This window comes from Venturia canescens, chromosome 5, assembly GCF_019457755.1.
Source record: "Venturia canescens isolate UGA chromosome 5, ASM1945775v1, whole genome shotgun sequence".
In the NCBI taxonomy this organism is placed as follows: Eukaryota; Metazoa; Arthropoda; class Insecta; order Hymenoptera; family Ichneumonidae; genus Venturia; species Venturia canescens.
This window is the reverse complement of record NC_057425.1, coordinates 7,024,450-7,040,433: the sequence shown is the minus strand read 5'-3', so window position 1 is coordinate 7,040,433 and position 15,984 is coordinate 7,024,450. Positions and strand designations below refer to the sequence as shown.

Below are 15,984 nucleotides of genomic sequence, written 5' to 3'. Positions count from 1 at the left end.
AGCGAATACTCCTCCGAATGTGCAGCACTTCGCTCATCCGAGTGACGCACATTTTGGGTGCGTTAACGTCCAAAACATCTCGCGTACCTTAAATCACTGCTCGAGTTTAGGCATCGTAGCCCAAATAAATCAGAAGACGAGCTGGAATAATTTTTCGCTCGTACACCAAAATAACTCGCTCAAAATAGATCAACTTTATAAATATTCGTTCGGTTGAAAGAAATTCTGTATACCCGAGCACTTTTAATCTATGCGGAAAGACGAAACTTCCGTTTCCTGAATTCTGCAAATCGCTCGGCGGGGGACATCAATCTCGAGTGGGTCGATGCACTTCCGTTCGCACATCTGGTCGCGTATTTTTTTTCATAATCTTTCCTTCATTTTAGTTTCGTGTTGCAGAGAAACGGTTGTTTCTTTATCTCTCAATTCGAATCACACTTTTTTGGTGGATTTCGTTCGGATATTTCTGAACGAAGCGAATCAGCATGGTGATCAGAAAAAATTTCTTTCACGGTCTCTTTGAGCTTCTGCTTGAATGCCCGACGACGAAAAATCGAAAAAATTCATTCGAGCCTCCATTCCTATTGGTATTCTACAAAGAAATTCTCAACTTAAAAACCCTTAAAGTTTTTGTCACGTTTCGTATGAAACGCAGCGAACAAGGCCACGAGAGTGGAATTCCATCTCGAATTTTTATGTGGCACGCCAATTTTTGGAAGCCTGCCAAACGGTCTTATTCGTTATGGTTTCTCCTCGGCTTCGCTGTTGTTTTTAACCGCGTTCAAAGAACATTATATTTTCGTAAGAGCCACGCACGCTTGTACGATGCTTCGACTTTTTTCCCCTCCCAAATTCAAAAATAACGAGCTTAAAATCAACATTGTACTACGCGAACCGCGGGGCGACGTTTCTCGAAAATTTCATTCGATATTACTCGCGAAGTTTGCGAAGATCGTTCCTGAATTTTTCAAACACTTGTCAACTATTTCTCATCTGTCACTCTATTCGTAAGAGCCCAGACATTTTTCGTTCCCATTGAATTTCCGTAGTCTCATTGGCACGCGATGATGAATGGGAGCAGAATAAATAACTTTTTATATCCGAAGAAAAGTCTAGAAGCCGATCGACCAAGAGCTGCAGAAAAATGGGACGGTCGTGCTCCAACCGTGAACGCTCCTTTATCGCCTTTGTCACTCTCATTTTTCATTATAGATTATGACTCACACAATGTGTTTTGTACAACGCGTACAGATGTTTCGTGCGCTTATTTTTTTCTGATTATCGCTGCGAGCTCGACTCCCGAGAACGTGCAAAGTAACACGTTCACGAGAACAGTTTTCAGCGATTCAATGACAAAAGGAGTCTCTCAGCTTCTCCATCGTTCATCGTTTCAGTTCGAGAAATGGAGCTTTCGAATAATGATATTCGTCGCAGCAAATAAAGAGTCGATCGATGTCCACGCAATCTGCGTGGGGCAGCTGAAAACATGATACAAAAATTAAAAAAAAAACACTGTCAAATCTTATCTCAAGAGCATTATCTCTCATCTTTGACCCCTCGCAAGTTCTCACCCACGGTTGTTTTTTCTTCGTCGAGAGCTCAGTCATTTTGCACGAGAGATTCGTACGTATAAATAGATTTTCTGTGTAGAAAAAACCTCGATGAAACCGTGAACGTTGAAAAGAATGAAAAAAAAGAAACATAGAAAGCAGAAATCTCAAACATTTTTTCATTTTAATGATCAATTAAACGCGCGTGCCCTCGATTACCCACAATTGCACCTCGCCACCGTGCTGCCAAATCGTCTACGCGCGAAACGCACGCCGCATCATTTGGTCTTACCTTTCAGGAGGGAAGAGTGACCTTAAACCAATTCGATGGATTCTCGTGTTCGTAACGACCCGGCAAGGCTCACGGTCCCGAGACCCAAGGTTTTGGCTTCTTCAAATCCATCGAAAAATTAATCATCCCATTTGCGGCTGGGGGTCCACGTTTCCTCAGACCCTTCGAAACGACCATGTTTATAGAAAAATTCAGTGGCTCTCGTGAGTCTCTCGAATTTACGATGCAATAAAACTGCATGAATCGTAAATGGTAAATCTCGTGATATCGGTAGTAAAAATAATCCCAGTTCCGTTGAATCGTCGAGAGTAAAAAAGATACTCGGGAATCCCAGCACAGCGGAGGGCTTCACAGCGTCTGTCCTACAACAATTTTTCGCACTTGTCGAAATTTAGCACCTTTAAAAACCGTCGTGTGCCCGCCCTTTTACGATTTTATGCAGCGACGATATTCCAGGCACAATCCTAAGTAAACACGTGAAAAAGAAAGCTACTTTAATCTCATAAAACTTTGAAGAAATTCCCCATCGAAACACCGACCAATCGGGGTCTCAAGCCCTGAACAGTGAGTACGTGAGAGAGAGAGAGAGAGTGAGAGGCAGAGCGATCGATGAATTATGGCCCTTGCAAAGTCCTTTTCCCTGACCAAACTTGCCTGACCATGACCTCCGTTTAAATGCCCAACGATGCTCTCTCATTCGAGTCTCGACCACGTGTTTAAATGTCAAAGTCAAAAAGAAAAGCTTGGCATTGCGTCACGAAGTTGAACACTTTAAAAGTATGTAAATACCGAAAATTTTCCTCTCTCTCCTTCTGTTTACATAGGCAAATCATCGTTCGATAACTGCTCGCAGAATAATGAATTCAAAATATTACGATAAGATTTCAAGAACTTTATTCACTCTTCATAGATTCACAATATTTTAAGCATTTAGAATAAAAAAAACTCTCGATTTCAAAAGAGCTGATTATTTAATCTGTGAGTAAACTTTTATGGAGTCGTTTCTCGTTCTACAATTTGCCATAAAACTTGGACTGAATCAAAGATTTTTATTGTCCCGCGTTCATCTTCCTCCCAATCTCAATTTCTCTTAGTGCTCTTGATTTTAAGGTATCCGTTCTGTCCCCCGTGTGTTTTTGGGTTGTTATCAACGACTCGGGACTCTCGGCCCGCACGAAATCCCACCTCCTACGCGTTGACAGCAAATAACCTGGAGATCTTCCGATACACACCCACGCGTTGTTCAATACTCCGATCGCCAGAGGTTCTCAATTCTTTTCATTGTTTCGATTCGTGCTGAGGCAATCTAGGCTCTGAACGACTTCTCGTATTCGTCGCAAAAACAAGTTTTTTTATCCTCTGTTTAGCCACTTGAAAATTCAACACCGATAAATTTTCTTTCGCAACATTTGGTGGTGCGTTTGACAGCAGTTTCGTCTTAAAATCTCGCACAATCGAATTAGAGCCAATCCCTATCCGGGGCTAGACACTCGACGAATATTTCAGGGGATAATTATTTCGACTCGAACCGAGAAAGATAAAAATACGAATTGTCACAATATTTTTTATCGCTAATAATAATACAGTCGTCGTTGTGAAATTAACAGACGCGTCAGTTGCACTCGATTCCCATTAATTAGTGCGTATCTCTTGGCGACAGCTTGAGAATATTTGCACAGTTGTGTCGCGCCCGAGAGGATAATAGATCTCGCTCGGTCGCAATAATTCGTTCATAAGAGAGAGCTTGAAACACACGTGCAAGAGTGTACGAAGACGAGCATAGGCATATCCGTGGAAACGCGAATTAATAAGGATCGCGTTGCTGTTTGGCCTTGCTGGTTATTCACCAAGATGTAACACATTATTCGACATTGACCCATTGGAAAAACGAGCAACGTCTGTCCACTGTTTTTTCAACACTTTTGTTTTTCCCTTGGTGTAGCACACCATTTTCAATCTCTCGTATGTAAATGATAGTTTTTAATTCTACGAGAGATCATTCGAGTTGGCGAGTCTCGTATAACGGCTCGGCTTTAACGGAAGTTCAGTCTCGAGAATTGTTTGCGTTCACGCTCATAGAGATCAAGGCGAATTTTGTCTCTCAGTTCTTGCCACTTCGGATCGTTCTAAAAATTCCTGACTCTCCAACATTTTATTTGGTTTCTATACGTCACTGGATTTTTCCTGCGAAAAGCAGTTTCATCGACTGAAATCCAAGCTTGCTTTTAAAAGAGTGTCCGTCAACGCCGGGGACTAAAATTTCTTTTAGTCCGGAGCTTCTGCAAAGCTTCGGCAACAGCTGGCACTTTATTGAAAAATAACGAAACTCGATGAATTGGAACCTCTCATCGCGATAAACGGGCTTCGTATTTTTTCGATCAATCCTATAAAATCGTCTGCATATTATTGACCTGGATAACTCGTTAGATAAGAAAGTAACTGATGCTAATCAAAAGCGTTGAACGATCTTCTCGACTGTTCGATCAGCCAATAACACAGTGCAACATACTCGTCGAGTCTCGCGTTAATTTTACCGAGGTCGTCGACCGTCTTCGTCCTCCTCGTTCGCCTCCTCGCACAGCGAAGCACTTCATATTTTCTCCATCATTTCTTCAACACCCTGTGCACGAGAGCATTTCGTATCCTTCAATGCTATTCGTTTTCGTGAACTAAAATAACTGCTCAGAAATTCGCACGAGTTTTCACTCTCTTTCTCCTCCCCCTTTGCCCTCCTGCGTTCTCGAACTGAACTGTTGCAGCGACGTTTTCACCGAAAGAATTGAAAAAATCCCAATTCCTCTGCCAACGATTCGATTGTTGCAGAGCGATATTGATTCGAAAAAATCTCGACTCTGGCTTTCACAGTTCTGAACCTTGCTTCAAAAACTTTTCAAATTAATTCTCCGCCACCAGTATACAATTGTTATCCACGTTTATCAATAATTTGCTTAATACTTTCAGGAAATTACACTCAAGGAGTGAATTAATCGAAAGGAATTCTGAAACAATGGTAAAACCAATTTACAAAACTTTTCTGTTACTCTCGTTTGAAAAATGACTGAAAGAAAATTGATAGGAAAAAGTGTCCTTTCGCACAATTACCAGAAACGCGCTCTTTCCTCTGTCCCGATTCGATCGCAATTGCAAGCGTATGTCGATGCAAAAGCACGTGCGCCAAGGAGCCGAGCAGGTGAAGCGCACAAGCACGTGCTGCGCAATCCACCGTGCGCGTTGCCACCGCGAGGACACAAATCAGCCTCTAATCCATCTCGTACGGTGCACTCACAGACGAACCGGCGATTTTAATGTCCGCCTGTGTGCGTTCTGAGTTTGTATTGCTTGGCTATATATCTACCGGCTGTTACGAGGCCTCAAGCTCAGTACGACTTTAGTCCTCGTGAAGTGAAGCTCGTTTCGACGTTTCTTTTATTTACGAAAATATTTCGTAATCGTTGCTTTTATATTTATCGTAATAATTCGATGTACCAAAGTCGTTCAGCTGTCACAATAATCGATAAATAAAGCAACGGATTTCGCGTTCCAACGAGTAAAAATAATTGTTGCGTCGAGTGACGTGTCCAAATTTTTCTATTTCTTTTTTCACGTCCGACAACCCGACTGCCTTCGATCTGACTAACGGACGGTATTTTCACGAAAATCGAGCAGACTTTTTGCCTGTTTTGTCTTATCGTTGGAGTCTGTGAATCGGGAGAAGGAAAAATTCGTCAAACGTAAATTTAGACGTTAAAACCGGAATTTTTAGCCCATCAAAACTGGTTCTAGTGACCACGAACGTCGGGAGACTCTCGCTTACATTTTGGAGCTTTTGAGACTCACGAATTGCGCGTGTTTGACTTTCGTTGAGTGACTTTAAGAGTGGTGCGACACGGACGATTCGGTGGTGCAGCCGAGTCGTGAATTATTGCGGCGGTTTTATCGAACGCATAAATTCACACGGCGATGATGCAATTGATCGAATTCGCTTAGTCGGAGCGACTTTTATTTATCGGAGCAACAAAAAGAAAAAAATATTGGAGATCGCTCGATAACTTTTGGCCTTGCGACGTTTCACTCATTCGCTTTTCCTCCGATTCGAAAATACTCGGGGAAAACGTTTCGGGACACGCGTGACGCCGATCAACTTTGTTCTCTGTGTGCATACGTGACTTCTAACTCGCATGTGGGAATAAAAATTCTAGAAAGGCTTACAGTCCTCTGCGCTCCGAGTAAAACGCACGGTCGTGACCAACTCCACTTATCGACGGCTCGAACGAGCAAACGAACTCGAGAGAGAAAAAAACAGTGATTTTTCACGACAATCGTGCGACACCGGGCCGGTAAAACTGGATTCAACAGCGTCTAAGCGTCGCGAAACACTCCTCAAGATGCCCAAGTCAAAGATCCCGAATCCGATAACCAAAATCACCAAATTTCTCAAGCAGAGGTCAAAGGTAAAGATGAAACTCTCGCGTTGACTTTTTTCAAATCACTTTCAACGAGCAGCACGCTCGATGTGGTCGCGACAATCGAACATAAAAATTTGAAAAAAAGGAACGCCAACGGCGCAGAAGAATGCTAAAAATGTGGCATGTTCTCGAGTACGTTTTACGAGCACGTGCGTCAATTTTGTTGAATTATCAAATAAAATTTCGAGGAAAAATAAACAGAAAGATTGCACCTGTGAAGCCAGAGTTTATTTGATAAAATTGCATTTTATTTTGGCGAAATTACAACGCAGGAGCCCCGAAAAATATTTGTCAGCCTATTCACGATTGTTAAATATCGGTGGTGTGCGATGTTCCGAGAAAAATGCTAATTAAATTGATAACGGCGGAGATCCGGTAAAAACGAACTCGCTCATGTTTTCGGGATAAATCGAACTGCTGGCGCTGCACGTGCTTTGTGCACAGGTTGAATCGACCGAGCGCGCATCGGTTCGAAGCTTCAATACACATCACGATATCGTAACTCGTTTTCTTTTTCTCACTTTTATTCGCACCTCCACATCTTCGTCCTCATAATTCACGAATAAATATTGCGTACCGCGGCCGCATTACGCTTACGTGGAAATAAAAATAAACTCGGCTCATCGGCGATGATCGCGAGCGCGCTATCGTTCTCCCAACTCGCGATTAGTTACATTAAAAATCCCGCATTTACATGACGCGATAAAGCCTCCCGATGAAAAATTAGCATCGACAATGTTCCTCCGCGGACTATTGAAACACCCGCGTTCACATACTCTCGTTCTCATGCGTATGAAAGAATTCGCTCTGCACAGCCTCTGCGTTTTCTATTTGACCTCGTTATTGGGAGCCCTGATCGCTGCCGGGACACTGGCATCGTTACACTTTTCTCATTGACCTTTTTTTCATCTCGCGTTCAACCTCGACATTTTTTCACCCTTTTTCATGCGCCGATCTTCGAGGACCGAGAGCTCCGATTCGAAAACGTGGATTCTTCACTACGATTTCGACAACTTTTTCCGCCCCGAATTCACTTTTTCAAATCTTTTTATATTCATATTCGAGGAACACTCCGAAATTAAAAAGTCATTTGTGAACTGATATAAATTTTGTTTGAGATCGTAAAATTTGACAGAATCGACAGGAATATTTGTCCCCTTGGCTCTCTTCGCCAGAATCAAATTTTTATTGTGATTTTGTTGAATATTTTATTTCTTCGTGCATACGAAATATATTAAAATACACGCAGTTTCCTGAACTATCCAATTTCAATGGAATCGTGCTTTTATCGATTTCATATCATCCAGTATTAATCATGCCCCCAACAATTAAACGCTTTATGACCTTTCGAAAGATCGCTTACAGCGGATAAACGATCGCAGATATTTGTTTCTGCGTGTACACTCCTCGAACACCGTGGCGCCAGGACAGCTTCGAAATATCTTTCCGGTTTTCATCCGCTATGGACTTTGGGTCATGAGCTCGCAGCTTCCTGATCTCCTTGAGTTCCCGCTTTAGAGGGCAAAGCGAAAAATACCATTTGCGCTATTTCGATGAAGCTGCGCTCACGAACCGAGAGAATACACGAGAGTTTATTTGATCCTTAAAATCGACGCCGGTTTTGGGGAGTTTTGAAGCTTCGCTCGAATCAACGAAGGGCGCGAGAGCTTTTACGTTTCGAAGAAGCTTGAACCAAGGCAAAAATCTCTGCAGGGAAACGAAAATCCATCGATTTTCTTCATCTCACGTTTCATATTTCATTTTATTGATCAACCTTCTTAGATAATCTCGTTTTATATCTCCGAGCTTCGGTAGTAACGAAAAAACTTTGTGGAAAATTTCAACATTCTGTTTAATCTTGAGAAGAAAATACGAGCTCGATGACCGATAGTCAAACGACTTTTTTTCACGAGGACGATCGCCAATCTCTACAACGAATTCAGCTCGCAGACAAATCGTGGAATTGATACTGAAATTCAATAAAGAAACTTTTATTAGCCTCAAACTTTTGAATTTCCAGTCGAAAAATGAATGAGAGTCTAAAGAAAATTAGCCTTCAATCTTCATTTCCATCTTCATTGTTTTCGTCCAAAAGAAATATTCCATGATTTCCAGGAAATGAAAAATACCACCCGAGGATTCGTGCGTGCACAAAAATAAATCGTCGAATATAAAAAATAGTCGTTTGAGTAGATTTTGCGAATGAATAATCACAAGAAAAAGGTACGATCTCGGTAATCTTGTTGATGTGACATATCTTTATGGCCAAGGGAGTGAAAAAATTGAAAGAGTAAACAAACACACACACACACACACACACACACACACGTGTATAAATATCCATAGAGAAATTGCGACGTTCACTGTCGTTGAGACTTTCGTAAATCGAGACGAGGTCAGTCGAGTTTCTTGATCCTTTGGTTGAGAGTCATGAGAGCCCATATACTGGGACGAAAAAAGATATAAATCGAGAGGAAAGCCTCGACATACGAAAAAGAAAGGACTCGATGCTCTGCGGAGTCTCGTTGGCGAAAATGGTAGGGAGAATTTCTACGCGTATAATTGAAGAAAAAACGCACGTACACAGAGGCGCGCGCGCGCGCGCGCTCTAAAGATTCCGAGGTACCTTCGACAAACGAGATCTGTGTTGCCCTGACACTCATTTGGTCCCTGGGGAACGAATAATATTGCCCGGATAAATGCTTATCCAGTTCAGTCGCGACTCGTTCCTCGGACCGAACAGAGTGCATTTAACCGTCGGCTCCCTCGGCAGAATCATAGCTCGCGAAGTTAAAAGTTTAAAGCCAGTAACTCGTCGATCCTTGGAGATAAAAACTCCATTTTTCTGGTCGAATCGCGATCGACACGTTCGCACTTGAGTTCGAACGACCAAAATACGGAGTTTCGTCCAAAAGTTTCATCACGTTTTCAAGATGACCGCAGCCCACGCGTTCTCCATATTAAATTACGTTTTTCAACATTCGTCGCGGATGTTATCGGTAAGAATATTATGCAAATACGAAATATACTTCCGATAGGTTGCCCAGACTACTCGAGGAGTTCGGAAATACACGCAAAAAAAGCTCGCTTATCCGAAAGCCTCGATCTTGATGGAAAATTTATCGCGAGCGCGACATTATCGTCTCTTTGGATAATAATCAACATCGTCATTCTTATCGAGAGTTGATCCATCGCCGACAGAATTTCAGGATCGATCGATCCTCCCAGCTCACAATGCACACAAATAATTCTTCTTAATTCGATCAAAATTTGATTTCCCGAAAGTCTCTCGTCTCTGTCCCTCGTCATCGTCGTTCTTCTGAGCTTAAGGTAGTTCATACACGAATCGATTTTCTTAAGAAAGTCTTGAAATTTACACAGGGTTTCAAGGGCAGTCGACTCACACGCATATCACATTTTAAAGGGCTCGTCTCATTGGTTATTTCGATAAGCGTGTTTAAATATGAAGAAAAATACAAAGGCTTGTAGGAACTACAACAATCATTTATCTTTCCAAATAACGAATAAACGCTTCTCACGAATTTTATGAAAAACGTTCACAATAACAATGAAGTACGTAATGAAGGTCTGGGAAAAAACTCGAGACGATCGTCTTACTAGTAATGAAGAATATGGTACCTTAAAGATTGAACGAAATTGGTAACGAGCACTCGTAACCTCACGTTTGCTTATTTCGGCATTTTGTTTCTTCTTGGCTCGGCCCATTGCTGTCATAGCCTTCTCTGTCTTTTTATTAATACTTTTTTCTTCATCCACTTCCCTTTGCGCTCTCTAAAGCGAGTTTTGACATAAAAAACCATAGTATTTTCGCCAGGGACGAATGAAATTTTGGGTCGAATCGCTGACGGATCCCCGCTTAATTAATGGCTTGTAATTTCATGCTCCAAAAAATAAGATGAAAAAATGTATTTGCAATTTTTAATTAATAACTCTGACATTGATTTAGAGTGATAATATATTTATTTAAGAAGCAAAAATTGACCCAATTTAGACACCCATAAAATACGATCCTACGGACATGATCTACCTTAAGGAGGAATGTCAGCTTCGCGTTAAGTGAGGTTATGCAAATTCGAATTTGATTGTTTTTATCCAAGTTATTTAGGTTACGTAAACCCTGTTTGCTTAGTTTATACGAGATCAACCCCCAAAAATACGTCAATTTTGTGTGTAATTTATGTGAAATATAAAAAAATGACAGAACTAAACGACCTCCAATTTTGCACACATGTACTTTAGAGTCCAAACTGTGGAATAGTACGTTTTTTTCTAACCTGTCACCGTTTTTTATTTGTTTTCGAGTAAGAAAAAATGGGGCCTGTGGAGTTATTTCCTATGCGTAGCTGTGAAATATTCCAAGTTTGGAAATGATTTACTAAAAAATGGCTGAATAAAATGGATTAAAAATTGCAGAAGCTATAGAAAGTCTATCAAAAAATCGATTCTCAAAGTTTCATTAAGCTATCACCATTTTTACCAAGCCGATGTTCCTCCTTAATTATTCAGTGAGTCATTCGAAAACTGGTCGAAGCTCCGACGATCGATATTAAACCGGAGAGACAATAATCATTCCCGCTCCGACAGAATCGCGACCAGAGCTCTAGAAGCGTACAAATCAATATCACTGAATGAATAACGCTTGAAAAATTTCCCCCCAGCTACTACCATTTGTAAACATTGCTATTATAATATCGAACCTTTCGCCATAAAATTATAATATCAACGTGCACTATTGCCTCAGACTCTGCGTAATTAATTCTCGAGCGAACTCGACGCCCTCGCGAACTACGGGATAGAAAAAAAGGATGAAAAAACCCGTTGTGTGCCTCCACTTTCATCCGGTTCTTTATTATTGCCCCCGCCTAGACAAAGCACCAGCGCACTCGCGCTCCATTCTATATTTATAAATTCCTTCATTCGGATTTTCGAGCCACTCCGCTTCTCGCCCAGCATGTTTTCATCTCGTACATACATTTTGTTTTTTGTTCTTTCCTACTTACAAAAAATGTGCATGCACACTGTGTAAATAGTACTTTTCAGTTGAATGTTATATGCTGCTTGCATAATAACTGAGATACAATAAATATGGAGTTTGTTAAATCGTAGCCTCGACCTTTCCTCGCGACGCATCTCGTATTCCGCATGCGTAATGATTCAATTACAAAGAACCTACTGTCAAATACAATTAACTTTTTAGTGGTTTCCTCGTGTCGGTATGCCAGTTCGCCTCGATCGTTTGTGGCACCTCGTTCTAGACTCGTTTTTATTTTTCAATCGTTTATCGTGCTCTCTGAAACGAGTGCTTTGTATTGGGAGGTTTGGAAAATCGTTGAAATTCGATTGGACTCTTCACTCGTTGCTCCTCGCGCGAGAAACCTTCTCTCAGGCGATGAAGTAAAATTTGAGGGGTTGCAAGCGAAGCGCATCGTTGGCGAATTTGTTTGATCGATCGATCACGAACATTATCGTCGTTACCAGTGTGCGTTACAGTAACTCAACGCTGTTGGCACCTCCGACGTGATTGGTGGCGTGTCCGCATCGACAAAAAACTGTGAAATTGTTTTTCTTTCTTTCTCCCATAGACGCCGGAATTTGAAGGGGCGAATAATAAGCGAATGAAGCGGTATTCACAATCAGCGTCGAGTTTCCACTCTACCAGGCCAAAATTTAATAACAATTTTTACCTCTCAAGAGGTTTGACTGGCAAACACGAAACACGTTGATTGAACCCTCAAGTTTTCAAGGACCACAATCGGTCGAATCGAATTTTAAAAACTTCGTTTTCCGGTCGAATATCGAACGATTTTTTTCTCAAATTTTTTTCCCAAAGACATTTTGCTTTCAGCGATCAGTACGTGTTAATTGGTAGATACTAAAACGCGGAAAAAAGCACGTAACGGTTGCACACCGTAAGATAAAATAATAATAAATAACGCGATCGAAGGTCACTCGCGATTCAAGAGCAATGCGCAATTGACCCTGGTCAGTGATCACCGACGATCCGACTCTCCAAAGAAAATGACAATTATGAATGAGAATGATTCTTGAGCATCCTTATTTTAAACAGCCCCGTCGACACCGACAATCCGATCGTAAATCAAATTCCTCGTTTACGACTTTTTCGCGCTGTATGAGCTTCATGCAAATTGAGAAGTCGAACGGATCAATACGTAATAAGTATAAAAGTCATGAAGTGGTGAGAACGATGAAATTTATGAATTTCTTCTCGGGTTTAATGAGACTCGAGAGTGTCGATCGAGGCATCTGAAATCGAGGAAAATACGAAGGAACAAATGCCTCCGAAAGATTTTTTCGGTCATTGAAATAAGTTTAAATTCTCTCGTTTATTTTGTGAGTCACCGTGGCGACCCAAATCAAAGAAATGTTAGTCGAAAATATTTTTCCTCGCTCATTACATTCCGACTCGGACTCGGACTCGGAATGATAGAATAATTAAAAAGTGCTAAAATCATTTACGTGGGCCCTGACCTTTCGTCGTTGCGAGTGAATCGCTTTGTTGTTCTCTTCCTCATTTTGACGGAGGAATCGTTTACGCAAATGGATGTGACGACAATAACGATTCTCCGTTCTAATCGATGGATTTTTTAAAAAAATTTCACCACAACGCGATTTCAACGCGAAAGCGCGATCGGTTGGGCCGCGGATCGCGTAGCTTTACGTCCGATATCGCGTACACTTTTTTCATACTCGAACTGTAATATCGGACAGTTTTATCGGCTCGCTCCAATTTCCTCGATAACGTCGATAAAAAAACGGTTTACGTTTGCCAGCAGAGAACGTTCATGGAAAACCTGTTGTAATCCCAAGGGGTACACGATGTGCAGACAGGAATTATAAGATTTTTTTTTCTCGCGTCGAGCACCGAACGAGAGAGCCTGTGGACGAGAGACATTGAGCACAGGGCCAGCGAGGCTCACACGTTGTCATTTCTGCGACCTCGCTCGCGCGAATCTCATTTCGATCGATATTTTGTGATCGGAAATTTCAAGGGGACAAATAACTTGATAAATTCTCACATCTCTTGCTCCGCAACGAGCTCATTTTTTCTCGAAAGAAAATTTTCACGATGCCTAAAAAAAGACGAACAAGATATTGCAACCGATGTAATACGAATCTTGACGCAATTTCGAGCTCTCGCGTCAGTCACGCGAGTACCTTCGGAGGGCAGAAAAGCCAAGATGTCGCTATTCGTGATCGACCAAGATCGTTACTCACTGTACTGACGATCCAGTGAAAGAAGATACGTTCGTGTCTCGCTCGTAATCGAACCGCGATTAACCGGTTTTCACTGCAGTAATTCATTAGTTCTCAGATTAAAAGAAGCCTCGAGGATATGAAATTCGAGCGTGAGAATCGAGTGGAAGATTCATTGACGGAAAAACTTATTTTTCGTTCCCCAAAATCAGTGCTTAATCGATAAAATATGTTTTTTCTTCTCCATTGTTATTAACGAAACAACGAAAATCATCGGTAATCACATACCCTTAACCGATGCACTCTTTTTCGATCGTGAATCTCTTCTCAATTCGTCTCGACAGCTTGCAATCTCGTAGCAAGGTAATTCTTTCAGGCTGACCTTGCTTTCCAACACACAACGATCGTGCTCCTTCCATTTCTTTATTTCTCCCTGTCTCTTGACCCTTTCTCTTCTCTACGTTGGCACTACTTTGTTCTTCCACTCCGGCACAACTAAACTTCGCTGTTAACCGTACATCTCACCGAAGCTTAACAACATAACATGCGTTTTCGAGCCACTTTTAACTGTTCAAAAGTGGAAAATACACAGGAATTAACCAACAATAATTACTCGACACTCTTAACAAATTATTCGATACAAAATTACCATGAAAAACTGAAAAAACAGTCAGCCAACGAAATTCAATTTTTCTATCACATTTGACGATGAATTTCAAACAGTTTTCTTACTTAACGAAACAAAAAAAATGGTCAAGCCAAGAAAGATATTGTCTCTTCAAGTTGTCATGGAAAAATTGAAATTTTTCACATTTCTGAATATAACACGAGATTAAAACGTATTCATGGTGAATAATATGTGCTCTAGTTGTGTCCTAGATGTTAGAAAATAAATATAGACCTTGTCGTATGTTTGGTATCCAAGGGTTCGTTCGCTCAATGTTTATTCGTAAACAAATAAATGAATACATATATTTATGTACACAAACATATGTATGGCTCGTCGATATGTCGCACCGCAATTGTTACTGACGTAACACATAACTAGTTGTCCTCTAAGCACAGTGTAGTCGTAGGTCAGGATCGAAACAAGAAAAGATGAAGCCGATTTAACATGAGAGAAAACTCGACGAGTAATGAACACCCCGAAACCATTACTGGGAGTTTATGGTCTTTTTGTTCATAAATATTGGTTTATCTTAATTATTTCGAACCTGTCAATACCCTCCTCTCAATTGCATAGTCAACTGGAGGAAAAAGTAATGGTCGTTGGTGCTACAACGAATGTTGATCGGACATTAACATTTATAGAGACTCCATTTTTTATGAAATGTTTGTGCAATTTTTCAAATGAATGTTGTGCACAAAAAATAATGAAAATTTTGACGAGTAGATTTGAAATGAAAATTTTTTGTTTATTCGTGTGCTTCTCTCGTGTTGACTATGCAACGCACCCTTAATTCCAAGTTGGTAGAATCGTACGAAACTTTTAGATTCGAGAAATGATTTTCTCGAAATTTTGTGTCTGTGAATATATAGAATGTTGTCCAAGAAAATGAACTAACGACTTTTTTGTTTGACCCTTATCTTCAGGTACTGTCTATGAGCGAGGAGCTCAGGCGAGCACTATACGCAAACAGTGCGATATCACTCGACGTCGATATTATTCCTCCCGATCTCGTTGGCACCACAGAAATACTCAGCGATGAACACAGAGAACATCTTTGTCGTCACTTACCCGCGAGAGCAGAAGGATATCTGTGGACTCTTGTATTCAGCACAAGCCAACATGGCTTCAGTCTCAACAGCATGTACAGAAAAATGGCCAAAGTTGAGAGTCCTATTCTCCTTGTCATCGAAGACACCGCAGGAAATGTACGTCAACTTTGACCTTCCGAATTCACTCACCGTTCTAACGCTCTGCTTATTCATCGATTTTCATTCATTGCCTCAATCGCTATTCTTGAATATTGTGTTTCTGGGAAAAGAGAAATTTTCATTTTTAGCCGAATACTATTTGATTTGAAGCTTCAGACAATGTTTGGGGTTACGGGACTGAAGAATAAAGCGTGAATTTATAGTTCATATCGTTTCTACCAAGTTTCGAAACTTCTTTTTTCGACTCTTTACCTTTTCGAGCAAAAGCGACCCAAATTTTTAAACAACTTGACGTTATATTGGTGAAAAAAGTAGATTGAAATAAATGTTTCAAAATTTGCTTGAATTTCAGGTTTTCGGTGCTTTGACGTCATGTTCACTCCACGTGAGCGATCACTTCTACGGAACGGGCGAATCCCTCCTGTTCAGGTTCACACCGAGGTTCCAAGCGTTCAATTGGACCGGTGATAATCTGTATTTCATCAAGGGAAACAACGAAAGTTTGGTTATCGGGGCCGGAGAGTACGTATCGAAATGATTGCAATATTAAAGTTGATTGGTT

At 41.0% G+C, this 15,984-nt stretch overlaps 1 protein-coding gene and 1 long non-coding RNA gene across 16 annotated transcripts in view; one reads left to right on the top strand and one right to left on the bottom strand.

Moving 5' to 3' along the window:
* The window catches only part of mtd (mustard), a 174,704-nt gene that overhangs the window by 148,933 nt on the left and 9,787 nt on the right, over nucleotides 1–15,984 (top strand). For all 15 annotated transcript variants that reach the window (XM_043419979.1, XM_043419981.1, XM_043419975.1 and 12 more), the window contains 2 exons: nucleotides 15,138–15,419; nucleotides 15,775–15,944. In XM_043419979.1, the coding sequence (XP_043275914.1) occupies nucleotides 15,138–15,419; nucleotides 15,775–15,944 (452 nt within the window). The remainder of the gene's footprint in view (nucleotides 1–15,137; nucleotides 15,420–15,774; nucleotides 15,945–15,984) is intronic.
* Nucleotides 15,318–15,781, bottom strand: LOC122411278 (uncharacterized). The gene is made up of 2 exons (XR_006261134.1): nucleotides 15,675–15,781; nucleotides 15,318–15,522 (listed from the first exon to the last, which is right to left on the bottom strand). It is a non-coding gene; the product is annotated as an uncharacterized lncRNA (long non-coding RNA).